At 52.1% G+C, this 27,923-nt stretch overlaps 1 protein-coding gene across 1 annotated transcript; it reads left to right on the forward strand.

The window, feature by feature from the left end:
- Positions 1 to 2,377: 2,377 nt before the first annotated feature.
- On the forward strand, positions 2,378 to 27,441 carry LOC138674871 (olfactory receptor 11L1-like). Its single transcript, XM_069762692.1, has 2 exons — positions 2,378 to 2,589; positions 26,733 to 27,441. Exons 1-2 carry the CDS (start codon positions 2,378 to 2,380, stop codon positions 27,439 to 27,441), a joined length of 921 nt encoding a protein of 306 aa, XP_069618793.1.
- The last annotated feature ends 482 nt before the right edge of the window (positions 27,442 to 27,923 follow it).

A 27,923-nucleotide genomic window follows, 5' to 3' on the forward strand; every position in this document is an offset into this window, starting at 1 on the left:
CAATATGAACTTACTAGTGTTCTACACATATTTTCCACACATTTAAAGACAATTTATTTTAAGTTATTGGCTCAGATATATTTGCCACAAATGTAATTTTTGGGTGTAAATTCTGCAAAGTTGTAAAATTTGAATTTCGAAACATTTGCTTACCTCTAATAACCAGTATAGCCTGCCCATTTACATGTCTCTATCTCATAAATAGTATTTCATTTTTAAAAAATAATTGTGAAATTAAACATTTATTCCTTCATCTCAAGAAGTTATAATAAGAATAATTATTTTTTGTCTTGTTTTTGCCTCTCTTGTTTCTGAGTGTAATCTCTGCCATACACAAGAGCATTAAACCTATTCCCCATGGCATTTGCTTGTAAACTATAAAGCACATTAATATTCACCCCTTCTTGTTCTTTGTTTACAGTTACTACCATGTCTGTTCATTACATAAACCTCAATTTTCAGCAGGTCAGTTTTATAACTGATTATTCTTGTTCTTATTCGTGAAGTCATTTTAGTCTTATTTTTAGATTTTGTTTGTACTGTTTTTTGCTCCTATGCATACTTTGTGTTCTCTAATCTTACAACTGTGTGTTTCTCTTCCCACTGCCTCTCTGATATTAACAGGAGGCATAGACTATTATCTTCATGTTGATTTTTCAATTTATGTGTTTTTCTTTGCTTGGTCAAGAAACACAGACTATTGTTTGTATGTTACAGCATATTGTGCTGTTATCATGGATGAAAGGGACGCAGGGTAACTGAACAATATTTTGGTAATATGTTGATTACACATTGTACTAGGTCAGATAGTTTGTTGATCTGCAAAACAGAAGAACAAAAGATGTAGATTAATTAAATACTTCAAGAATGATAGCTAAACTCATCCCACCTCTCCCTGATCGGTGAATGATGACTTGAGCCAGAGAGGGATTTCTATTGTTCTGCAAGAAAAATAGCATTGAATTGACAGAACAACAGCCAGGGCACCATAACTCCATAATAAATGAACACTCTACCAGGACAACAAGGCTCCGTCAAGAAGGATACATATTTGACATTATACAGGATGTCAGCTTAGGGGACCATGAATCCAACTGAAAGAATACAGATCTGCTCCAGTGACCATTACAGAACCCATGGATATGTTTGGTGAAGACAAGATTGCGACCCACTGGTCACCTGGCTCAATGAGACATTCGGAGAAGCCAGATTGTGACCATCCAGTCACATGACCACATGCGTCATTTGGGTATTAGCTTCCTAAGTGTGTTATAACCTCTTCTCTGTGAGTTCCCATCAAAAGTAAGGTGCTACTGGTGGGGGTAGTCGGCCCTAAAATCCCCAGAGTCGCAGCTGCTTTAATCCCGGCAAGTCAGTGGAATAGTGAGACTCTGTAATGTTGCATCATCTTGGATATTTTGCTTTGACTGTTGTATATGTTATTGTCTGTTCGGTTCAATAAAATATTGCCACACTGTTTTACCCTCACACTGTGTTGCTTGAGTAGTATTATGCCCATGGGGAAAAGGAGAGCAGTCATTTAGTGCTGCATGCGGACTCCACCAGTGGATGAGGGCAACCACTAACCACCATGTCTCCACACATGAGGAAAGTAAAATGCGTCCTTCCCGTTATGCAAAACTGAAAAAGAATGATAAAATGAAAAGAGTCATGTCAAAATTAGTTACAAATTTCCTCGTCAGTGGACCTGGCCCAGACTTCTGCCTGTGTGCCCCGATCTCTAGACAAACCCTAAATTTACCAGCCTTAGCATCAATATTACACTGATATAATTGCTTCCTGTGATAGAGCTGGGGGTCATGAACCCCATCATCCTACGACATAAGCGTCCGGGCACAGACTGCCTTGCGCTGCCTGTGTGCAGCAGAGACGAAAACTCAGTGATTTAAATTAAATGAACATAAAGTCAACTTTGCTTGCAGTTGATAGCCCAAAGGTAGTATCTTTACTTTTGTAGAGGACATGAATGTAAGAAGATTATCTAAAGCAGGAATCATTTGTTTAATGGGCCCTTGGAACATTATTTGCACATCTAGAAAATTAGAGTTCACACAATTCAGTGAACATCATCAAAAAAGGAAATGTTAGTGCCATGGATGCTAAGCTGGCAGAATTGTGTAACCATTACTTGTGCCTTTTATTTGTATCTCTTGAGCACAACTCAGCTAAAACATGTCATTGATACTTATGTCATTATTGTTTTTTTCAGATGCATCTGTAACAGTTCTTTCACATGTCCAGTCAGTCAATAAAAGTAATTACTAACCAGTTTCATGAATGTAGCCCTGCCCCCAAGGATCTATGATACTGCTACACAGATGCATCGGTCAATGAGTATCAAGTAGTTTTTCTTGCAATGGATGATAGAAACTGCACCACAGTAAATGAAATATTTCTTCTTGGCTTCCCGAATATGCACAATTTGAAGATCTTCCTCTTCATTCTGCTCCTTGTGGTTTACTGTGTGACGATATGTGGGAATCTCTTGATCATCGCCCTGGTGTCCTTGACCAGGACCCTCCACACTCCCATGTACTTCTTCCTCACACAACTGTCCATATCTGACATTTTGCTCACCACTAGTGTTGAGCATTCCGATACCGCAAGTATCGGGTATCGGCCGATATTTGCGGTATCGGAATTCCGATACTGAATTCCGATACTTCCCGCGTATCGGATACCGGAATCGGAAGTTCCCAGAATTCAAATTGAACGCAGCAGCCAATGAGGAATGAATGAAAGTGTGGGCACATCCTGTTTAGCATGGTGGGCATGTAAGTACTGGCAAGGCTGGGATTGGCTGCTGAAATGATGTCACTCTGCACTATAAAAAAGCGCTGCCGCCATTTTGCGCTCACTCTGCTGTGATTTCAGTTAGGGACAGGACGCTGTGTTCTAACTGAGGGCCAGTCGAGCTAGCTAATTGCTTTATTTTCCTTTCCAAAGGCTAATTTAGCAAAACGCTGTGTGTTCTTCACTGTTCACCTTGCTCTTGCCTTGCAGCGCTGTTTTAACAGCGTTCTGCAAGGTCTCTGTGTGTGTGTGTGTGTGCAGCTCACTCTGTAGTCTGTGTGCAGCCATATACCCGGTTGTATTCAGCTCAGGGGGGGTTCACACTGCCTCACACAGTTGTTCTTTTTTGCTCTTAGTGCAGCCTGCTGCACATTTTTTCTCAAATTTCCTATTAGTGTTTTTCCACCAGTCTCCAGCTCTATTGTGGAAAAACACTACATAGGATAACCTAGAGGGGGGTTTTTGGGCCTTGCAGCGCCGTTTACGGCTGTCTGCACGGTCTCCGTGTGAGCCCAGCTCGCCCTGTAGTCTGTGTGCAGCCATAGCCGGTTGGATTCAGCTCAGGGTTCGTTACTGGCTCATACCTTGAGAAAAATTTTCCTTTTTTTCAAATAGTGCAGCCTGTTTAAAATTTGCAAAAAAAAATTCCTATTAGTGTCTTTCCACTCGTATCCAGCTAAATAGTGGAAAAACACTATATAGGATAACCTAGAGGAGGGTTTTTTGGCCTTGCAGCGCCGTTTACGGCTGTCTGCACGGTCTCCGTGTGAGCCCAGCTCGCCCTGTAGTCTGTGTGCAGCCATAGCCGGTTGGATTCAGCTCAGGGTTCGTTACTGGCTCATGCCTTGAGAAAAATTTTCCTTTTTTTCAAATAGTGCAGCCTGTTTAAAATTTGAAAAAAAAAATTCCTATTAGTGTCTTTCCACTCGTATCCAGCTAAATAGTGGAAAAACACTATATAGGATAACCTAGAGGAGGGTTTTTTGGCCTTGCAGCGCCGTTTACGGCTGTCTGCACGGTCTCTGTGTGAGCGCAGCTCGCCCTGTAGTCTGTGTGCAGCCATAGCCGGTTGGATTCAGCTCAGGGTGCGTTACTGCCTCATACCTTGAAAAACAATTTCCTTTTTTTCAAATAGTGCAGCCAGTTTAAAATTTGAAAAAAAAAATTCCTATTAGTGTCTTTCCACTCGTATCCAGCTAAATAGTGGAAAAACACTATATAGGATAACCGAGAGGAGGGTTTCTTGGCCTTGCAGCGCCGTTTACGGCTGTCTGCACGGTCTCCGTGTGATTTAAACTAGCTCTGTAGCCCGATCTGCACCAAAAAAAAGGTTAAGTTCACCAAACACAACTTACACTTGTGTAGGCCACATTTGCAAAATAATAAAGTTTAGTCCACAATTTACAACATTAGTGTTTCTTACACCTGTTAGGAGGAGCATTACAGGAATAAGCACACTAAGGCCTTAGTACTTTTCTGCTTATCTTTATCTGTCAACCAAGATGAAGAGGGCAGGGAGTAAGGCACGTGGGCGTGGGCGCGGAGCAGGGAGAGGAGCAGGGAGAGGACGTGGTGATTCTGTGCCTGCTGCGGGCGCCGGTGACTCGTCGTCACTCAGTTTCAGCAGGGAACAGTCCTTCATGCGCAGCTTTGTCGGAGAGCGCCGTGCACCGCTGCTGCGTGAAGACCAAATTGAAGCCGTTGTCGGGTGGATGGCAGCTAACGCCTCGGCATCGACTTCAGTTAGTGCCACATCCTCTCAGGCACAGAGCACTGGAGAGCAGCCATCTGTCTCTTCACCACCTGCCAAATTGGCCAGGCAGTCAGAGAGCCCAGGACAGGAGCCGTCTCTACTTCTGTTCTCTGAATCTCTTGGCTTGGAAACAGGGGGCCAGCCAAGCAGCATTGGAGAAATGGAAGAAGAGGCAGTGTGCAGTGATGCCCAACACCTTTTTCTCTCTGACTCTGAAGAGGCAGGTGGGCCAGTGCCTCCGGTGACCACAGCGCAGTACGCATCTGATGATGAAACTCAGGTGCCGCTTTCTCGTGCGTACTGTGCTGCTGAGACTACCCAGGAGGAGCAGTTGGTGGCAGAGGGTAGTGGAGATGATGAGGTCCTTGACCCATCGTGGCGTGAGGAACAGGAAGGTGGTGGGAGCAGCTCAGAGGAAGAGCTTCCTCTTACGGGCCAAAGAGGGAGAGGGAGGGGGAAGACTGCGGAGCCTGTAGCCTCCACTTTGGCACCCGTTAGGAGCCTGTCTCTTTCCAAAGCCAAAAAGGGCGCTCCCAAGACTTGCAGTGCCTGGTCCTTTTTTGACACAGTTGCAGATGACATTTGTTTTGTCAAATGCAAGCTGTGTCATCATAAAGTAAAAAGAGGGAAAAATGTCAGCAACCTCAATACCACAAATATGTGGAAACATGTGCGGACCAGGCACGCGGTGGAGTTACAGAAACACACTGAAGATGTAGGCCAACCAACAGCGGCAGCTACCACCTCTTCAGCTCGTGTTGCCTCTTCCTCCAGCTCACGCACAGCTGGTTTGGCTTCCTCCCAGAGACCTTGTGTAATTCCACCCACAGCACCACCTTCCCAGTCATCCTCACACTCCCAGTCTACTCTACAGCCATCGGTAGTACAGGCATGGGAGAAAAGGCGGGCATTCTCGGCCAACCACCCCCGAGCACAGGCTCTGAATGCAGGCATTGCCAAACTGTTGTCCCTGGAAATGCTCTCGTTCAGGCTGGTGGAGACTGACAGCTTCCGTGACTTGATGGCATTGGCAGTCCCACAGTACAAGGTGCCCAGCCGCTTTTACTTCAGCAGGCAGGCTGTCCCTGCCCTGCACAGGCATGTTGAGGCAAACATAAAACATGCGCTACTGAACGCCGTCAGTAGCAAGGTCCACCTCACCACCGATGCGTGGACCAGTCAGCATGGACAGGGGCGATATGTTTCCCTCACTGCCCATTGGGTTAATGTTGTTGAGCCAGGTACAGATCGTGCGAGTGGCGCAGGACGTGTCCTGCCCACTCCAAGGATTGCAGGAATCCAGTCTGTACGCATCGACTCCTCCTCTTACACCAGTTCCTCTGATTCCTCTCTGCAGGATCCGTCACAGTCCACCCCCACATGGACCCGTGAACGTTTACCTATGACCGACATGAGCACAGCCGTGGCCAAACGTCAGCAGGCCGTCTTGAAACTAGTTTCATTGGGGCATCGAAGCCACACAGCGCAGGAGCTCTGGAATGCTATAAAGCAGGAGAGCGATGTGTGGTTACTGCCAGCGAATCTCCAGCCAGGCATGGTAGTGTGTGACAATGGCCGAAATCTGGTGGCAGCTTTGGCCCTTGGCAACCTCACTCACATCCCATGTCTGGCACATGTGCTCAATTTGGTTGTGCAGAGTTTTCTGAGGGACTATCCGGATCTTGATGCCCTGCTGCACAAGGTCCGCCTAGAGTGTGCTCACTTGCGGCGTTCCAGCTTGGCCAGATCCCGCATTGCTGCTCTGCAGCGCCGATTCCGCCTTCCGGAACACCGCATCATATGTGACCTACCTACCCGGTGGAATTCCACGTTACATATGTTGGAGCGGTTGTGTGAGCAGCAGCAAGCAGTTATGGAGTACCAGCTGCATCAGGCGCAAAGAAGTCGCAGTCAGCGCCGATCAGACTTCACAACCACAGAGTGGGCCACTATGAAGGACGTCTGCCAGGTTTTGCGTCCTTTTGATTATTCCACGCGGATGGCAAGTGCAGATGATGCACTAGTCAGCATGACTGTCCCCCTTATCTGCCTGCTTCAGCAAACTTTGCAAGGGTTAAGGGATGATGTGGTGGAAGAGGTGGAGGATGAGGAGTCACCTTTTCCATCAGCTTCTGGAGAGTCAGCGCCACGTGGTTCCTCACAAAGGGGTACGCAGGGGCCAATTTGTGAGGAGGATGAGGAGGAGTCAATGGAGGAGGAAGAGCTCCGTCCAGAGGAGGGAGCGACACAATTGTCCAGTGGTCAGTGTGTACAGCGAGGGTGGGGTGATGACGAGCGGGCAGAGATCATGTCTCAAGCAGGGGACAGCGTTTCTGGGCCGGTTGGCACTCTGCAGCACATGGTGGATTTCATGCTGCAGTGCCTGAGAAACGACCGCCGCATCGACCACATTCTCAACATGCCTGATTATTGGGTGTTCACCCTCCTCGATCCTCGCTACCGGGACAACGTCCAAAACCTCATCCCTGCGTTGACCCGGGAGCGTAAATTGCGGGAGTACCACGACACACTGGTGAATTCCATCATCTTCTCCTGTCCAACTGAGAGGAGTGCTGCTAGTGCTTTACAAAGCAGCTCAGTGCGTCGAGGCAGTGGGGGAGGCTCTGCCCAAAGAGGGAGCAGAAGCAGTGCCTCTGCCCAAGGCAAGCCCAGTATGGCACAACTCTGGCACACTTTTGTGTGCCCGCCCCAAATGTCTACACCATCACCGGCGGCTCCAGTCAGCAGGAGGCAACGGTTCCGTCAGATGGTGACAGACTACATGGCTTGCCCTCTTACTGTACTCCCAGACGGCTCTTCCCCGTTCAAGTTTTGGGTCTCTAAGCTGGATACATGGCCAGAGCTAAGCCAGTATGCATTGGAGGTGCTGGCTTGCCCTGCGGCTAGTGTCTTATCGGAACGTGTCTTTAGTGCCGCAGGTGGTGTACTAACAGACCGTCGCATGCGACTATCCTCCGATAACGTTGACCGGCTTACTTTCCTGAAAATGAACCAGGCCTGGATCTCGCAGGAATTTGCCACTCCTCTGCCTGATTAAGTAATTGGGTGTCATCCAGGTCTCCTGCTGTGTTCATCTTTCTACCACCTGAACTGCTATTCCTGGGCTCCAACACCGCCAGTTGCGGCTCAGAAGTGCAGGCTGCACAGTAAAAACATACGACCCAGTGTTATTGGGTTTCAGTAACGTCAGCTGATCCCCAGCTGTGTAGCCGGCAATGTGTCCTGCGACCGCCACGCTGGCACAACAACCTAAATGTAAGGGAACCTGTCCCCCCCCCCCCCCCCCCCCGTCGTTTGTTACTGAAAGAGCCATCTTGTGCAGCAGTAATGCTGCACAAGGAAAAGGTAGCTCTTTTTTTTTAGCTCTTTGCACACGCAGAACTTAACACTTATAAAATGTGTTCACTGATACCGTTATACCGTCCCGGAGCTGGGACTTTCCTTCGTAATGTGACGCAGCACAGCCGTCATTCCTACCCCCTTGGTGCCATGCGCTGCCTCCTCAGCGTTGTTTTAAGCTGTCACGGAGCCTGCGCTGTTCTGTTATCCCTTGGGCATGCCCTATTTGCGCTGCCTGTCTTCTGACATAATTTGGTGTCAGGCTGGCTGCGCCTGTGCGGCCGCGGTGCCCGAGATCCCGCCTCGCAGTGTCTTCTGATTGAGTCACACTGTGGGCCTGGGATCCATGGGCATGCGCAGTGCATATCTTCCCCTCGGGCTCTCGCTCATTTCCCTCCGCCTTCTTTAGACTGTGCGCCGTCAGCTGATCCCTAGTATGCCACGGCCGTGACACCGCACAGTCTGAAGAAGAGGGAAGGAGGGGAGTGAGAGTCGAGGTTATGCACTGTGCATGCCCATGGTTCCAAGGCCCGCAGTGGGATTACGTTAGATGAGACTGCGAGGTGGGATCTGGAGCAGCGTGGACGCACAGGCACTGACAGCCTGACACCAAATTATGTCAGAAGACAGGCAGCGCTAATTGGGCATGGCCAAGGGCTAACAGAACAGCGCAGGCTCCGTGGCAGCTTAAAACAACGCTGAGGAGGCAGCGCACGGCATCAAGGGGATAGGAATGACAGCTGTGCTGTGTCCCATTACGAAGGAAATTCGCACCTCCGGAACGGTTTAACGGTATAAAGGGACACATTTTTAGTGTTTACTTCGGTGTTTGCAAGGAGCATAATTAAAAGAGCAACCTTTTCCTTTTGCATCCTTAGTGCTGCACAACATGGCTCTTTCAGCTACAAACGTCTTGGGGGGGGGGGTTAAAGGTTTCCTTTCAACTTGCTCCAATCAGGCTTCGGCCTACACTCTGTTCCTCTGCTCCTCCTGCTGTCCCTGGGCTCTAACACCGCCAGTTGGTGCCTGGAAGTGCTGTGTGCACAGTCAACAGTCGCTCCTCTGTTATTGGGGTTCAGTAACGTCAGCTGATCCCCAGCTGTGTGTGCGGCAATACCTCCAATCTGCTCCTCCTGCTGTCCCTGGGCTCTAACACCGCCAGTTGGTGCCTGGAAGTGCTGTGTGCACAGTCAACAGTCGCTCCTCTGTTATTGGGGTTCAGTAACGTCAGCTGATCCCCAGCTGTGTGTGCGGCAATACCTCCAATCTGCTCCTCCTGCTGTCCCTGGGCTCTAACACCGCCAGTTGGTGCCTGGAAGTGCTGTGTGCACAGTCAACAGTCGCTCCTCTGTTATTGGGGTTCAGTAACGTCAGCTGATCCCCAGCTGTGTATCCGGCAACGTGTCATGCGACCGCCACGCTGGCACAACTAAAATGTAAGGGGACCTGTCCCCCCCCCCCCCCCCCCTAGGCGTTTGTTACTGAAAGAGCCACCATGTGCAGCACTAATACTGCACAAGGGAAAGGTCGCTCTTGAAATTATGCTCCTTGCAAACGCTGAACTACACACTCATGTAATGTGTCCCCTCACACCGTCCAACCGTCCTGGAGGTGGGACTTTCCTTTGTAATGTGACGCAGCACAGCCGTCATTGCTACCCCCTTGGCACCGTGCGCTGCCTCCTTAGCGTTGTTTGATTCCGTCATGGACCCTGCGCTGTTATGTTATCCCTTGGCCATGCACAGTTTGCGCTGCCCGTCCTCTGACATCATTTGTTGTCGTCCTGGCTGCGCCTGTGCGTCCACGCTGCCCGAAATCACACCTCGCAGTGTCGTCTAATGTGATCCCACAGTGGGCCTGGTATCCATGGCCATGCGCAGTGCATATACTAGCCTCTCACTCCCCTTCTTCACGCTTCTTCAGACTAGGCGGCGTCAGCTGATCCCTAATAGCATGCCACGGCCGTGACGCCGCACAGTCTGAAGAAGCAGGAAGGAGGTGAGTGAGAGGCGATGATATGCACTGCGCATGCCCATGGATCCCTGGCCCGCAGTGGGACTACATTAGATGACACTGCAAGGTTGGATCTCGGGCAGCTTGGACGCACAGGCACTGCCAGCCTGACACCTACATGATGTCAGAAGACGGGCACCGCTAACTGTGCATGGCCAAGGGATAACATTACAGTGCGGGCTCCGTGACAGAACCAAACAACGTTGAGGAGGTGGTGCCCGGCACCAAGGGGGTTGGAATGACGGCTGTGCTGTGTCACATTACAAAGGAAAGTCCCACTTCCGGGATGGTTTGACGGTGTGAGGGGACACATTATATGAGTGTGTACTTCAGCGTTTGCAAGGAGCATAATTTTCGGAGCCACCATTTTCCATGTGCAGTATTACTGCTGTACAAGATGGCTCTTTCAGCAACAAATGCCTGGGGGGGGGGGTTAAAGGTTCCCTTTCAACTTGCTCCACTGCAGGCTTCGGCCTACACTCTGCTCCTCTTTGATTCCCTGGGTTTCAACACTGTCAGTTGCCACCTGGAAGTGTTGTCTACACAGAAAAAAACACTAGGTGATGTGTCAGTGGGGTTCAGCACCGCCAGCTGTTCCCCTGCTGTGTAGTCGGCAACGTGTCCAGCACAAGCCACGCTGGCACAACAGAACAAAAGCTGCCACCAGTGCAGGCTTCGGCCTACACTCTGCTCCTCTCCTCCTCCTGCTGACCCTGGGCTCAAACACCGCTAGTTTTTGCCCGGAAGTGCTAGCTGCACAGAGAAAAACACCAGCCAATGTGTTAGTGGGGTTCAGCAACGCCAGCTGTTCCCCTGCTGTGTAGCCGGCAACGTGACCTGCAAACGCCATGCAGGCACAGGAACTGAAATTAAAAGGGAACCTGGCCCCACCCCCCCAGGTGTTTCTATGTATAACAGCCACCTAGTACAGCAGTACTGCTGCATTTGTACAAGGTGGCTGACTTTTTCTCCTTGCCCACGTGGAACTCAACACGTACAAAATGTGTCTCATTGAGACCATTCCACTGTCCCTGAGGTGTGACTTTCCTTTGTAATGATACGCAGCACCCCCCTTGGTAGCGTTTCCCGTCTTTTGTCATCATGGTTAGCTGGCTGCGCCTGTGCATCCGCCCTGCTAGAAACAACGCCCCTCGTTGTCATATTTATTTTGTCAGCGAGGGTGTGGTTTATGGGCACGAGCAGTGCATATGTTCGCCTGTCTTAACTCATCTCCTTCCGCCTTCTTCAGACTGTGCGGCCTCCTGGCCGTGGTAGGCGATAAGGGATCAGCTGAGGCCGCCCAGTCTGGAGCAGGTGTAAGGACATGTGTAAGCGGCAAACCTATTTACTGCACAAGGCCACGAATCCCAGCCACGCAGTGTGATTTTTTGAAAACACACTGTGGGTCTGGGATTCATGTCCATCGCTAACCGCAACGGCCGACATGAAATGAGGTCAGAAGACAGGAAGCGCTCACAGCGCATGGCCAAGGGATCACAATAGCGCAGACTCCTGTACAGCAAATAACAACGCTCAGGAATCTGCGCCCAGTACCTAGGTGCAAATTTTGACACCTGTGCTGCGTCTCGTTAAAAAGACAAGTCACGCCTCCACAACTGTTTGACAGTATAATGGGCTAAATAGTGTACGTGTTTTAGTCAGCGTGTGCAAGGAGCAAAACAAATAGAGCAACCTTTTACTTGTGCAGCATTAATGCTGCACAAGGTGTGGCTCTTGTACCTTGCAACACCTGAGGGGGGGGTTAAAGGTAACCTTTGAAATTGGTTCAACTAGGCTTCGGCCTACACTCTGCTCCTCTCCTCCTCCTGCTGACCCTGGGCTCAAACACCGCTAGTTTTTGCCCGGAAATGCTAGCTGCACAGAGAAAAACACCAGCCAATGTGTTAGTGGGGTTCAGCACCGCCAGCTGTTCCCCTGCTGTGTAGTCGGCAACGTGTCCAGCACAAGCCACGCTGGCACAACCGACCAAAAGCTGCCACCAGTGCAGGCTTCGGCCTACACTTTGCTCCTCTCCTCCTCCTGCTGACCCTGGGCTCAAACAACGCCAGTTTCTGCCCGGACATGCTAGCTGCACAGAGAAAAACACCAGCCAATGTGTTAGTGGGGTTCAGCACCGCCTGCTGTTCCCCCGCTGTGTAGCCGGCATCGTGTCCAGCACAAGCCACGCTGGCACAACCGACCAAAAGCTGCCACCAGTGCAGGCTTCGGCCTACACTTTGCTCCTCTCCTCCTCCTCCTGCTGACCCTGGGCTCTAACACCACTAGTTTTTGCCCGGACATGCAATCTGCACAGAGAAAAACACCAGTCAATGTGTCAGTGGGGTTCAGCAACGCCAGCTGTTCCCCTGCTGTGTAGCTTGCAACGTGACCTGCAAACGCCACGCAGGCACATGAACTGAAATTGAAGGGAGCCTGCCCCCCACCCACAGGTGTTTCTATGTATATCAGCCACCTTGTACAGCAGTACTGCTGCATTTGTACGAGGTGGCTGACTTTTTCTCCTTGCCCACGTGGAACTCAACACGTACAAAATGTGTCTCATTAGAGACCATTACAATGTCCCTGAGGTGTGACTTTCCTTTGTAATGACACGCAGCACCACCCTTGTTAGCGCTGCCCGTCTTTTGACATCATTGGTTAGCTGGCTGCGCCTGTGCATCTCCCCTGCTCGAAACAACGGCCCTCGGTGTCTTATTTTTTTGGACAGCGAGGGTGTGATTGATGGGCATGTGCAGTGCATATGTTTGCCTGTGTTCACTCATCTCCTTCCGCCTTCTTCAGACTGGGTGTCCTCATGGCCGCGGCAGGCGATAAGGGATCAGATGAGGCCGCCCAGTCTGAAGCAGGTGTAAGGACATGTGTGAGCGGCAAACATATTTAGTGCACCAGGGCACGAATCCCAGCACCGCAGTGTGATTTTTTAAAAACACACTGTGGGTCTGGGATTCATGTCCATCGCTAACCGCAACGGCCGACATGAAATGAGGTCAGAAGACAGGAAGCGCTCACAGCGCATGGCCAAGGGATCACAATAGCGCAGACTCCTGTACAGCAAATAACAACGCTCAGGAATCTGCGCCCAGTACCTAGGTGCAAATTTTGACACCTGTGCTGCGTCTCGTTAAAAAGACAAGTCACGCCTCCACAACTGTTTGACAGTATAATGGGCTAAATAGTGTACGTGTTTAATTCAGCGTGTGCAAGGAGCAAAATTAAATAGAGCAACCTTTGACTTGTGCATCATTAATGCTGTTCAAGGTGTGGCTCTTGTACCTTGCAACACCTGAGGGGGGGGTTAAAGGTAACCTTTGAAATTGGTTCAACTAGGCTTCGGCCTACACTCTGCTCCTCTACTCCTCCTGCTGACCCTGGGCTCAAACACCGCTAGTTTTTGCCCGGAAATGCTAGCTGCACAGAGAAAAACACCAGCCAATGTGTTAGTGGGGTTCAGCACCGCCAGCTGTTCCCCTGCTGTGTAGTCGGCAACGTGTCCAGCACAAGCCACGCTGGCACAACAGAACAAAAGCTGCCACCAGTGCAGGCTTCGGCCTACACTTTGCTCCTCTCCTCCTCCTGCTGACCCTGGGCTCAAACAACGCCAGTTTCTGCCCGGACATGCTAGCTGCACAGAGAAAAACACCAGCCAATGTGTTAGTGTGGTTCAGCACCGCCAGCTGTTCCCCCGCTGTGTAGCCGGCATCGTGTCCAGCACAAGCCACGCTGGCACAACCGACCAAAAGCTGCCACCAGTGCAGGCTTCGGCCTACACTTTGCTCCTCTCCTCCTCCTCCTGCTGACCCTGGGCTCTAACACCGCTAGTTTTTGCCCGGACATGCAATCTGCACAGAGAAAAACACCAGTCAATGTGTCAGTGGGGTTCAGCAACGCCAGCTGTTCCCCTGCTGTGTAGCTTGCAACGTGACCTGCAAACGCCACGCAGGCACATGAACTGAAATTGAAGGGAGCCTGCCCCCCACCCCCCCAGGTGTTTCTATGTATAACAGCCACCTTGTACAGCAGTACTGCTGCATTTGTACAAGGTGGCTGACTTTTTCTCCTTGCACACGTGGAACTCAACAAGTACAAAATGTGTCTCATTACAGACCATTACAATGTCCCTGAGGTGTGACTTTCCTTTTTAATGACACGCAGCACCCCCATTGTTAGCGCTGCCCGTCTCCTGACATCATTGGTTGGCTGGCTGTGCCTGTGCGTCCCCCCTGCCCGACACAACGCCCCCCGTTGTCTCATATATTTTGACTGCGAGGGTGTGATTGATGGGCACGAGCAGTGCATATGTTCCCCTGTTTTCACTCCCCTCCTTCCGCCTTCTTCTGACTGTGCGGCCTCATGGCCGCGGCATGCGATAAGGGATCAGCTGAGGCCGCCCAGTCTGAAGCAGGTGTAAGGACATGTGTGAGCGGCGAACATATTTACTGCACAAGGCCACGAATCCCAGCACCGCAGTGTGACTTTAGGAAAAGCCACTGTGGGTCTGGGATTTATGGCCATCGTTAACCGCACCGGCCAACATGAAATGAGGTCATGAGACGGCCTGCACTAACAGGGTATTGCCAAGGGATAACACAAGAGCGCAGTTTCCTGTACTGCAAATAACAACGGTAAGGAATCTGCGCACAGCACCTAGGTGTAAATTTGTACACCTGTGCTGCGTCTCCTTAAAAAGACTAGTAGTCACGCCTCCACTACTGTTTGACAGTATAATGGGCTAAATAGTGTACGTGTTTAATTCAGCGTGTGCAAGGAGCAAAATTAAATAGAGCAACCTTTGACTTGTGCATCAATAATGCTGTTCAAGGTGTGGCTCTTGTACCTTGCAACACCTGAGGGGGGGGTTAAAGGTAACCTTTGAAATTGGTTCAACTAGGCTTTGGCCAACACTCTGCTCCTCTACTCCTCCTGCTGACCCTGGGCTCAAACACCGCTAGTTTTTGCCCGGAAATGCTAGCTGCACAGAGAAAAACACCAGCCAATGTGTTAGTGGGGTTCAGCACCGCCAGCTGTTCCCCTGCTGTGTAGTCGGCAACGTGTCCAGCACAAGCCACGCTGGCACAACAGAACAAAAGCTGCCACCAGTGCAGGCTTCGGCCTACACTTTGCTCCTCTCCTCCTCCTGCTGACCCTGGGCTCAAACAACGCCAGTTTCTGCCCGGACATGCTAGCTGCACAGAGAAAAACACCAGCCAATGTGTTAGTGGGGTTCAGCACCGCCAGCTGTTCCCCTGCTGTGCAGCTTGCAACGTGACCTGCAAACGCCACGCAGGCACATGAACTGAAATTGAAGGGAGCCTGCCCCCCACCCACAGGTGTTTCTATGTATATCAGCCACCTTGTACAGCAGTACTGCTGCATTTGTACGAGGTGGCTGACTTTTTCTCCTTGCCCACGTGGAACTCAACACGTAAAAAATGTGTCTCATTAGAGACCATTACAATGTCCCTGAGGTGTGACTTTCCTTTGTAATGACACGCAGCACCCCCATTGTTAGCGCTGCCCGTCTCCTGACATCATTGGTTGGCTGGCTGTGCCTGTGCGTCCCCCCTGCCCGACACAACGCCCCCCGTTGTCTCATATATTTTGACTGCGAGGGTGTGATTGATGGGCACGAGCAGTGCATATGTTCCCCTGTTTTCACTCCCCTCCTTCCGCCTTCTTCTGACTGTGCGGCCTCATGGCCGCGGCATGCGATAAGGGATCAGCTGAGGCCGCCCAGTCTGAAGCAGGTGTAAGGACATGTGTGAGCGGCGAACATATTTACTGCACAAGGCCACGAATCCCAGCACCGCAGTGTGACTTTAGGAAAAGCCACTGTGGGTCTGGGATTTATGGCCATCGTTAACCGCACCGGCCAACATGAAATGAGGTCATGAGACGGCCTGCACTAACAGGGTATTGCCAAGGGATAACACAAGAGCGCAGTTTCCTGTACTGCAAATAACAACGGTAAGGAATCTGCGCACAGCACCTAGGTGTAAATTTGTACACCTGTGCTGCGTCTCCTTAAAAAGACTAGTAGTCACGCCTCCACTACTGTTTGACAGTATAATGGGCTAAATAGTGTACGTGTTTAATTCAGCGTGTGCAAGGAGCAAAATTAAATAGAGCAACCTTTGACTTGTGCATCAATAATGCTGTTCAAGGTGTGGCTCTTGTACCTTGCAACACCTGAGGGGGGGGTTAAAGGTAACCTTTGAAATTGGTTCAACTAGGCTTTGGCCAACACTCTGCTCCTCTACTCCTCCTGCTGACCCTGGGCTCAAACACCGCTAGTTTTTGCCCGGAAATGCTAGCTGCACAGAGAAAAACACCAGCCAATGTGTTAGTGGGGTTCAGCACCGCCAGCTGTTCCCCTGCTGTGTAGTCGGCAACGTGTCCAGCACAAGCCACGCTGGCACAACAGAACAAAAGCTGCCACCAGTGCAGGCTTCGGCCTACACTTTGCTCCTCTCCTCCTCCTGCTGACCCTGGGCTCAAACAACGCCAGTTTCTGCCCGGACATGCTAGCTGCACAGAGAAAAACACCAGCCAATGTGTTAGTGGGGTTCAGCACCGCCAGCTGTTCCCCTGCTGTGCAGCTTGCAACGTGACCTGCAAACGCCACGCAGGCACATGAACTGAAATTGAAGGGAGCCTGCCCCCCACCCACAGGTGTTTCTATGTATATCAGCCACCTTGTACAGCAGTACTGCTGCATTTGTACGAGGTGGCTGACTTTTTCTCCTTGCCCACGTGGAACTCAACACGTAAAAAATGTGTCTCATTAGAGACCATTACAATGTCCCTGAGGTGTGACTTTCCTTTGTAATGACACGCAGCACCCCCATTGTTAGCGCTGCCCGTCTCCTGACATCATTGGTTGGCTGGCTGTGCCTGTGCGTCCCCCCTGCCCGACACAACGCCCCCCGTTGTCTCATATATTTTGACTGCGAGGGTGTGATTGATGGGCACGAGCAGTGCATATGTTCCCCTGTTTTCACTCCCCTCCTTCCGCCTTCTTCTGACTGTGCGGCCTCATGGCCGCGGCATGCGATAAGGGATCAGCTGAGGCCGCCCAGTCTGAAGCAGGTGTAAGGACATGTGTGAGCGGCGAACATATTTACTGCACAAGGCCACGAATCCCAGCACCGCAGTGTGACTTTAGGAAAAGCCACTGTGGGTCTGGGATTTATGGCCATCGTTAACCGCACCGGCCAACATGAAATGAGGTCATGAGACGGCCTGCACTAACAGGGTATTGCCAAGGGATAACACAAGAGCGCAGACTCCTGTACAGCAAATAACAACGCTCAGGAATCTGCGCCCAGTACCTAGGTGCAAATTTTGACACCTGTGCTGCGTCTCGTTAAAAAGACAAGTCACGCCTCCACAACTGTTTGACAGTATAATGGGCTAAATAGTGTACGTGTTTAATTCAGCGTGTGCAAGGAGCAAAATTAAATAGAGCAACCTTTGACTTGTGCATCATTAATGCTGTTCAAGGTGTGGCTCTTGTACCTTGCAACACCTGAGGGGGGGGTTAAAGGTAACCTTTGAAATTGGTTCAACTAGGCTTCGGCCTACACTCTGCTCCTCTACTCCTCCTGCTGACCCTGGGCTCAAACACCGCTAGTTTTTGCCCGGAAATGCTAGCTGCACAGAGAAAAACACCAGCCAATGTGTTAGTGGGGTTCAGCACCGCCAGCTGTTCCCCTGCTGTGTAGTCGGCAACGTGTCCAGCACAAGCCACGCTGGCACAACAGAACAAAAGCTGCCACCAGTGCAGGCTTCGGCCTACACTTTGCTCCTCTCCTCCTCCTGCTGACCCTGGGCTCAAACAACGCCAGTTTCTGCCCGGACATGCTAGCTGCACAGAGAAAAACACCAGCCAATGTGTTAGTGTGGTTCAGCACCGCCAGCTGTTCCCCCGCTGTGTAGCCGGCATCGTGTCCAGCACAAGCCACGCTGGCACAACCGACCAAAAGCTGCCACCAGTGCAGGCTTCGGCCTACACTTTGCTCCTCTCCTCCTCCTCCTGCTGACCCTGGGCTCTAACACCGCTAGTTTTTGCCCGGACATGCAATCTGCACAGAGAAAAACACCAGTCAATGTGTCAGTGGGGTTCAGCAACGCCAGCTGTTCCCCTGCTGTGTAGCTTGCAACGTGACCTGCAAACGCCACGCAGGCACATGAACTGAAATTGAAGGGAGCCTGGCCACCACCCCCAGGTGTTTCTATGTATAACAGCCACCTTGTACAGCAGTACTGCTGCATTTGTACAAGGTGGCTGACGTTTTCTCCTTGCCCACGTGGAACTCAACACGTACAAAATGTGTCTCTTTGAGACCATTCCACTGTCCCTGAGGTGTGACTTTCCTTTCTAATGATACGCAGCACCCCCCTTGGTAGCGCTTCCCGTCTTCTGACATCATTGGTTGGCTACTTGCGCCTGTTCGTCCGCCCTGCCTGAATAAAATGCTCCTCGTTGTCTTAATTATTTTGACTGCGAGGGTGTGATTGATGGGCACGAGCAGTGCATATCTTCGCCTGTCTTAACTCATCTCCTTCCGCCTTCTTCAGACTGTGCAGCCTCATGGCCGCGGCATGCGAGAAGGGATCAGCAGAGGCCGCCCAGTCTGAAGCAGGTGTAAGGACGTGTGTGAGCGGCCAAAATATTTACTGCTCAAGGCCACGAATCCCAGCACCGCAGTGTGACTTTAGGAAAAGCCACTGTGGGTCTGGGATTTATGGCCATCGTTAACCGCACCGGCCAACATGAAATGAGGTCATAAGATGGGCAGCGCTAACAGGGCATTGCCAAGGGATAACACAAGAGCGCAGACTCCTGTACAGCAAATAACAACGCTCAGGAAGCTGCGCCAAGCACCAAGGCGTTATTTTGGACACCTGTGCTGCGTCTCATCAAAAAACCAAGTCACGCATCCACTACAGTTTTACTGTAGAATGGGGTAAATTGTGTATGTCTTTCATTCAGCGTGTGCAAGTAGACAAATTAATAGAGCAACCTTTCACTTGTGCAGCATTAATACTGCACAAGGTGTGTCTCTTGTACTTTGTAACACCTGAGGGGGGGGTTAAAGGTTTCCTTTGAAATTGGTTCAACTAGGCTTCGGCCTACACTCTGCTCCTCTCCTCCTCCTCCTGCTTCAACACGGGCTCTAACATCGCAAGTTTTTGCCCGCAAGTGCTAGCTGCACAGATAAAAACACACGCCATTGTGTTAGTGGGGTTCAGCAACGCCAGCTGTTCCCCCAGTGTGTAGCCGGCAAAGTGTCCTGCAAACGCAACGCAGACACAAAGCTGCCTCCAGTGCAGGCTTCGGCCTACACTCATCTCCCCCTGCTTACCCTTTGCTCCAACACCGCTAGTTGGGGCTCTAGGAAGACAATCTTTAATAGGCAAGGCAACGCATCCGGGTTCCAGCACCGCCAGCTGGTTCTCGGCAGTGTTCTTGTCACAGGTACTCCCTCGTGCCAAGCCTGGTTTCAGCACCGTCAGCTGTTTCCGGGTTGTGTCAACTTCACTGAGACGCCTATGCTTGCCCCGTCGTGGGGCGGTCGAGTTAGCCAACTCCAGGGTGCCTCCAGTTTAGGAGCTTCCTATGTGGGCTGCGTGAACTGGTAGTCAAGGCTGGTTCTGTAGTGCCAGTAGGCCCAGCTCCCCCTGTAGGACTGTTGGGGTTCGGTAACTGCGGCTGCCTCGCGGCCTAGCTGTTCTCTCCTCTCCTGTGGGCCTTGGGGTCCACCACCTGGTTCCAGCACCGTCAGCTGGTTCCGGGCCGAGCCTTTGGCTAAGGTGCCTCCTCCTGGGTATCCGAGTTCCGCCAACGCCAGGCGGTCCTTGGTAGTGCTTTTAAGCGCGGGCACCTACAGCTTAGTAACCGGGTTCCAGCACCGTCAGCTGGTCCTCGGTCGTGCCATTGGCTCTTGCACACTGGGGCAACGCATCCGGGTTCCAGCACCGCCAGCTGGTTCTCGGCAGTGTTCTTGTCACAGGTACTCCCTCGTGCCAAGCCTGGTTTCAGCACCGTCAGCTGTTTCCGGGTTGTGTCAACTTCACTGAGACGCCTATGCTTGCCCCGTCGTGGGGCGGTCGAGTTAGCCAACTCCAGGGTGCCTCCAGTTTAGGAGCTTCCTATGTGGGCTGCGTGAACTGGTAGTCAAGGCTGGTTCTGTAGTGCCAGTAGGCCCAGCTCCCCCTGTAGGACTGTTGGGGTTCGGTAACTGCGGCTGCCTCGCGGCCTAGCTGTTCTCTCCTCTCCTGTGGGCCTTCGGGTCCACCACCTGGTTCCAGCACCGTCAGCTGGTTCCGGGCCGAGCCTTTGGCTTAGGTGCCTCCTCCTGGGTATCCGAGTTCCGCCAACGCCAGGCGGTCCTTGGTAGTGCTTTTAAGCGCGGGCACCTACAGCTTAGTAACCGGGTTCCAGCACCGTCAGCTGGTCCTCGGTCGTGCCATTGGCTCTTGCACACTGGGGCAACGCATCCGGGTTCCAGCACCGCCAGCTGGTTCTCGGCAGTGTTCTTGTCACAGGTACTCCCTCGTGCCAAGCCTGGTTTCAGCACCGTCAGCTGTTTCCGGGTTGTGTCAACTTCACTGAGACGCCTATGCTTGCCCCGTCGTGGGGCGGTCGAGTTAGCCAACTCCAGGGTGCCTCCAGTTTAGGAGCTTCCTATGTGGGCTGCGTGAACTGGTAGTCAAGGCTGGTTCTGTAGTGCCAGTAGGCCCAGCTCCCCCTGTAGGACTGTTGGGGTTCGGTAACTGCGGCTGCCTCGCGGCCTAGCTGTTCTCTCCTCTCCTGTGGGCCTTCGGGTCCACCACCTGGTTCCAGCACCGTCAGCTGGTTCCGGGCCGAGCCTTTGGCTAAGGTGCCTCCTCCTGGGTATCCGAGTTCCGCCAACGCCAGGCGGTCCTTGGTAGTGCTTTTAAGCGCGGGCACCTACAGCTTAGTAACCGGGTTCCAGCACCGTCAGCTGGTCCTCGGTCGTGCCATTGGCTCTTGCACACTGGGGCAACGCATCCGGGTTCCAGCACCGCCAGCTGGTTCTCGGCAGTGTTCTTGTCACAGGTACTCCCTCGTGCCAAGCCTGGTTTCAGCACCGTCAGCTGTTTCCGGGTTGTGTCAACTTCACTGAGACGCCTATGCTTGCCCCGTCGTGGGGCGGTCGAGTTAGCCAACTCCAGGGTGCCTCCAGTTTAGGAGCTTCCTATGTGGGCTGCGTGAACTGGTAGTCAAGGCTGGTTCTGTAGTGCCAGTAGGCCCAGCTCCCCCTGTAGGACTGTTGGGGTTCGGTAACTGCGGCTGCCTCGCGGCCTAGCTGTTCTCTCCTCTCCTGTGGGCCTTCGGGTCCACCACCTGGTTCCAGCACCGTCAGCTGGTTCCGGGCCGAGCCTTTGGCTTAGGTGCCTCCTCCTGGGTATCCGAGTTCCGCCAACGCCAGGCGGTCCTTGGTAGTGCTTTTGAGCGCGGGCACCTACAGCTTAGTAACCGGGTTCCAGCACCGTCAGCTGGTCCTCGGTCGTGCCATTGGCTCTTGCACACTGGGGCAACGCATCCGGGTTCCAGCACCGCCAGCTGGTTCTCGGCAGTGTTCTTGTCACAGGTACTCCCTCGTGCCAAGCCTGGTTTCAGCACCGTCAGCTGTTTCCGGGTTGTGTCAACTTCACTGAGACGCCTATGCTTGCCCCGTCGTGGGGCGGTCGAGTTAGCCAACTCCAGGGTGCCTCCAGTTTAGGAGCTTCCTATGTGGGCTGCGTGAACTGGTAGTCAAGGCTGGTTCTGTAGTGCCAGTAGGCCCAGCTCCCCCTGTAGGACTGTTGGGGTTCGGTAACTGCGGCTGCCTCGCGGCCTAGCTGTTCTCTCCTCTCCTGTGGGCCTTGGGGTCCACCACCTGGTTCCAGCACCGTCAGCTGGTTCCGGGCCGAGCCTTTGGCTAAGGTGCCTCCTCCTGGGTATCCGAGTTCCGCCAACGCCAGGCGGTCCTTGGTAGTGCTTTTAAGCGCGGGCACCTACAGCTTAGTAACCGGGTTCCAGCACCGTCAGCTGGTCCTCGGTCGTGCCATTGGCTCTTGCACACTGGGGCAACGCATCCGGGTTCCAGCACCGCCAGCTGGTTCTCGGCAGTGTTCTTGTCACAGGTACTCCCTCGTGCCAAGCCTGGTTTCAGCACCGTCAGCTGTTTCCGGGTTGTGTCAACTTCACTGAGACGCCTATGCTTGCCCCGTCGTGGGGCGGTCGAGTTAGCCAACTCCAGGGTGCCTCCAGTTTAGGAGCTTCCTATGTGGGCTGCGTGAACTGGTAGTCAAGGCTGGTTCTGTAGTGCCAGTAGGCCCAGCTCCCCCTGTAGGACTGTTGGGGTTCGGTAACTGCGGCTGCCTCGCGGCCTAGCTGTTCTCTCCTCTCCTGTGGGCCTTGGGGTCCACCACCTGGTTCCAGCACCGTCAGCTGGTTCCGGGCCGAGCCTTTGGCTAAGGTGCCTCCTCCTGGGTATCCGAGTTCCGCCAACGCCAGGCGGTCCTTGGTAGTGCTTTTAAGCGCGGGCACCTACAGCTTAGTAACCGGGTTCCAGCACCGTCAGCTGGTCCTCGGTCGTGCCATTGGCTCTTGCACACTGGGGCAACGCATCCGGGTTCCAGCACCGCCAGCTGGTTCTCGGCAGTGTTCTTGTCACAGGTACTCCCTCGTGCCAAGCCTGGTTTCAGCACCGTCAGCTGTTTCCGGGTTGTGTCAACTTCACTGAGACGCCTATGCTTGCCCCGTCGTGGGGCGGTCGAGTTAGCCAACTCCAGGGTGCCTCCAGTTTTGGAGCTTCCTATGTGGGCTGCGTGAACTGGTAGTCAAGGCTGGTTCTGTAGTGCCAGTAGGCCCAGCTCCCCCTGTAGGACTGTTGGGGTTCGGTAACTGCGGCTGCCTCGCGGCCTAGCTGTTCTCTCCTCTCCTGTGGGCCTTGGGGTCCACCACCTGGTTCCAGCACCGTCAGCTGGTTCCGGGCCGAGCCTTTGGCTAAGGTGCCTCCTCCTGGGTATCCGAGTTCCGCCAACGCCAGGCGGTCCTTGGTAGTGCTTTTAAGCGCGGGCACCTACAGCTTAGTAACCGGGTTCCAGCACCGTCAGCTGGTCCTCGGTCGTGCCATTGGCTCTTGCACACTGGGGCAACGCATCCGGGTTCCAGCACCGCCAGCTGGTTCTCGGCAGTGTTCTTGTCACAGGTACTCCCTCGTGCCAAGCCTGGTTTCAGCACCGTCAGCTGTTTCCGGGTTGTGTCAACTTCACTGAGACGCCTATGCTTGCCCCGTCGTGGGGCGGTCGAGTTAGCCAACTCCAGGGTGCCTCCAGTTTAGGAGCTTCCTATGTGGGCTGCGTGAACTGGTAGTCAAGGCTGGTTCTGTAGTGCCAGTAGGCCCAGCTCCCCCTGTAGGACTGTTGGGGTTCGGTAACTGCGGCTGCCTCGCGGCCTAGCTGTTCTCTCCTCTCCTGTGGGCCTTCGGGTCCACCACCTGGTTCCAGCACCGTCAGCTGGTTCCGGGCCGAGCCTTTGGCTTAGGTGCCTCCTCCTGGGTATCCGAGTTCCGCCAACGCCAGGCGGTCCTTGGTAGTGCTTTTAAGCGCGGGCACCTACAGCTTAGTAACCGGGTTCCAGCACCGTCAGCTGGTCCTCGGTCGTGCCATTGGCTCTTGCACACTGGGGCAACGCATCCGGGTTCCAGCACCGCCAGCTGGTTCTCGGCAGTGTTCTTGTCACAGGTACTCCCTCGTGCCAAGCCTGGTTTCAGCACCGTCAGCTGTTTCCGGGTTGTGTCAACTTCACTGAGACGCCTATGCTTGCCCCGTCGTGGGGCGGTCGAGTTAGCCAACTCCAGGGTGCCTCCAGTTTAGGAGCTTCCTATGTGGGCTGCGTGAACTGGTAGTCAAGGCTGGTTCTGTAGTGCCAGTAGGCCCAGCTCCCCCTGTAGGACTGTTGGGGTTCGGTAACTGCGGCTGCCTCGCGGCCTAGCTGTTCTCTCCTCTCCTGTGGGCCTTGGGGTCCACCACCTGGTTCCAGCACCGTCAGCTGGTTCCGGGCCGAGCCTTTGGCTAAGGTGCCTCCTCCTGGGTATCCGAGTTCCGCCAACGCCAGGCGGTCCTTGGTAGTGCTTTTAAGCGCGGGCACCTACAGCTTAGTAACCGGGTTCCAGCACCGTCAGCTGGTCCTCGGTCGTGCCATTGGCTCTTGCACACTGGGGCAACGCATCCGGGTTCCAGCACCGCCAGCTGGTTCTCGGCAGTGTTCTTGTCACAGGTACTCCCTCGTGCCAAGCCTGGTTTCAGCACCGTCAGCTGTTTCCGGGTTGTGTCAACTTCACTGAGACGCCTATGCTTGCCCCGTCGTGGGGCGGTCGAGTTAGCCAACTCCAGGGTGCCTCCAGTTTAGGAGCTTCCTATGTGGGCTGCGTGAACTGGTAGTCAAGGCTGGTTCTGTAGTGCCAGTAGGCCCAGCTCCCCCTGTAGGACTGTTGGGGTTCGGTAACTGCGGCTGCCTCGCGGCCTAGCTGTTCTCTCCTCTCCTGTGGGCCTTCGGGTCCACCACCTGGTTCCAGCACCGTCAGCTGGTTCCGGGCCGAGCCTTTGGCTTAGGTGCCTCCTCCTGGGTATCCGAGTTCCGCCAACGCCAGGCGGTCCTTGGTAGTGCTTTTAAGCGCGGGCACCTACAGCTTAGTAACCGGGTTCCAGCACCGTCAGCTGGTCCTCGGTCGTGCCATTGGCTCTTGCACACTGGGGCAACGCATCCGGGTTCCAGCACCGCCAGCTGGTTCTCGGCAGTGTTCTTGTCACAGGTACTCCCTCGTGCCAAGCCTGGTTTCAGCACCGTCAGCTGTTTCCGGGTTGTGTCAACTTCACTGAGACGCCTATGCTTGCCCCGTCGTGGGGCGGTCGAGTTAGCCAACTCCAGGGTGCCTCCAGTTTAGGAGCTTCCTATGTGGGCTGCGTGAACTGGTAGTCAAGGCTGGTTCTGTAGTGCCAGTAGGCCCAGCTCCCCCTGTAGGACTGTTGGGGTTCGGTAACTGCGGCTGCCTCGCGGCCTAGCTGTTCTCTCCTCTCCTGTGGGCCTTCGGGTCCACCACCTGGTTCCAGCACCGTCAGCTGGTTCTCGGCAGTGTCTTTTGCTCTTGTACCTTCTGCTCCCCATCCTGGTTCCAGTACCGTCAGCTGGTTCCGGGCAGAGCCTTTGGCTTAGGTGCCTCCTTCTGGGTATCCAAGTTCCACCAATGTCAGGTGGTCCTTGGTAGTGCTTTCAGGCACGGGTACCTCCTGCTTAGTAACCGGGTTCCAGTAACGTCAGCTGGTCCTTGGTAGTTCCATTGGCTCTTGGACATTCGGCTACCCATCCGGGTTCCAGTACCGTCAGCTGGTTCTCGGCAGTGTCTTTTGCTCTTGTACCTTCTGCTCCCCATCCTGGTTCCAGTAACGTCATCTGGTTCCGGGCAGAGCCTTTGGCTTAGGTGCCTCCTTCTGGGTATCCGAGTTCCGCCAACGTCAGGCGGTCCTTGGTAGTGCTTTTTAGCACGGGTACCTCCTGCTTAGTAACCGGGTTCCAGTAACGTCAGCTGGTCCTCGGTAGTTCCATAGGCTCTTGAACCTTCGGGTAGCCATCCGAGTTCCAGTTCCATCAGCTGGTTCTTGGCATTTTCTCAGCCTTCTTGTACCTTCTGCTACATTTCCAAGTTGAAGACCCTAACGTCGACAACCCGGAAGACCACCCCGATGACGACGACCCGGAAGACCACCCCGATGACGACGACGACGACGACGGCGGAGACGACGACGGCTGAGACGACGACGGCGGAGATGACGACACTGGAGACGAAGACCCTGGAGACGACAACATGGAAGACCGAGAAGCAGAAGAACAAGAGGCTGCAGAACAAAGAGCAGAAGAACATTAAGCATAAGACTTAATATCAGAGCAAAAGATATTATCTAAATTATATGCAGAAGAAGACTAAGCAGTGTATGGGGGTGAGTCCGTTCCTCCTCGTGGTGCCCCTGGATAAAGCCTGATGCTGCAGGCCAAACTGAACGCGGACAAATGTAACTTTTGTGACTGGCAGAACGGAAGGTGTAATCTTCCAACTTTTATAGATAACAACTACGGGAATGCCTGTCACAAATGAGAATATGATGAAGAAGTAGAATAGGAAGAATAATAACAGTGGAATAAAAAGAATATGTAGAATAGGAAGAATAATAATAGTTGAAGAAAATGAATATGAAGAATGTAATAAAAAAAAAAATAGGTAGAAGATGAAGAAGAAGATGAATAAGGTGAAGAAGTTGATGTCAAGGATGCTGATGATGATGAAGATGAAAGTGTGGGAAAAGAAAAAAAAAAAAAAGAAAAAAAAGAAGGGGAAGGGCGTGGAATAGTGAAACATCAATATCTGACAAAATAAAAAAAATTTACATACTCAATATCTTTTTCAATCCGAACTTCTTTAAAAAAAAAAAAAAAACATGCTATTCTATTTGATTGGACTAATCCTCATTGCCTTTAATGTCTCCGCCACCTCCCCCATACATCCTACATTATTCTTAGTTGTTTTCCTTCAGGTAGAATGAACCTACAAGGAAAGAAAGGGTTTATTTTAATTCCGATATTTTGGTCCCATTGACTTGCATTGGGATCGGGTATCGGTATCGGCGATATCCGATATTTTTTGAATATCGGCCGATCCAAACCGATACCGATACTTTCCGATATCGGAAGGTATCGCTCAACACTACTCACCACCGATATAGTTCCTAACACTCTTGCCTGCGTACTCAATGATGGATTGATCTTGTCTTTTTCAAGTTGTATCTTCCAGTTTTACATTTTTGGATTCTCCGAGTCTATTGAGTGCCTTATACTCGCAGTAATGGCTTACGATAGGTATCTGGCTATCTGTAACCCTCTACGCTATGCCACCATCATGAATTTTGATTTGTTTTTAAAAATGGTCCTGATTTCTTGGATTTTGGGGGCTTCACTTATCCTTGTAACTACTCTATCTCTTTTTGGACTGGAATTCTGTGGACCGAATATAATCGACCACTTCTTTTGTGATTTTGCCCCATTGATAAAACTGTCTTGTTCAGAAACTTTGACAGTGGAGATGGAGGCTTTCTATTTGAGTGTTTTTCTCATAATTTTACCCTCTGTCATAACAGTAGCGTCATATGGATTCATAGTGAACACCATCCTCAGCCTCTCATCCGATCTGGAGAAGAGGAAAGTTTTCTCCACCTGTAGTTCCCATCTGACCGTCATTTCCATTTTCTATGGGACATTAATCAGTATTTATATGATTCCCACAAAAGGAGTTTCAATGACTATTAACAAGGTTGTCTCTCTGTTCTATACAGTGGTGACGCCATTGCTGAATCCAATAATATACAGTCTAAGAAATAGAGACATCAAGGAGACAATGAGGAAACTGATTGGGTGACTTGGCAAAGAAGCGTTTCTCTGGAGGAAATTATTTTATGACCTTCTTAGAACCACAGACAATCTGGTATCATCACAAGGAGCTCATACAACTATCCTCCCTGTACTATAATAAAGGGTCCCATAATAATTTGGGGATCCTAGTAAATGATAAACTTACCTGGAGCAGCCAGTGCCAGGCAGCAGCTGCCAAGGCAAACAGGATCATGGGGTGCATTAAAAGAGGTCTGGATACACATGATGAGAGCATTATACTGCCTCTGTACAAATCCCTAGTTAGACCGCACATGGAGTACTGTGTCCAGTTTTGGGCACCGGTGCTCAGGAAGGATATAATGGAACTAGAGAGAGTACAAAGGAGGGCAACAAAATTAATAAAGGGGATGGGAGAACTACAATACCCAGATAGATTAGCGAAATTAGGATTATTTAGTCTAGAAAAAAGACGACTGAGGGGCGATCTAATAACCATGTATAAGTATA

This window comes from Ranitomeya imitator, chromosome 4 (genome assembly GCF_032444005.1).
Source record: "Ranitomeya imitator isolate aRanImi1 chromosome 4, aRanImi1.pri, whole genome shotgun sequence".
NCBI classification, from domain to species: domain Eukaryota; kingdom Metazoa; phylum Chordata; class Amphibia; order Anura; family Dendrobatidae; genus Ranitomeya; species Ranitomeya imitator.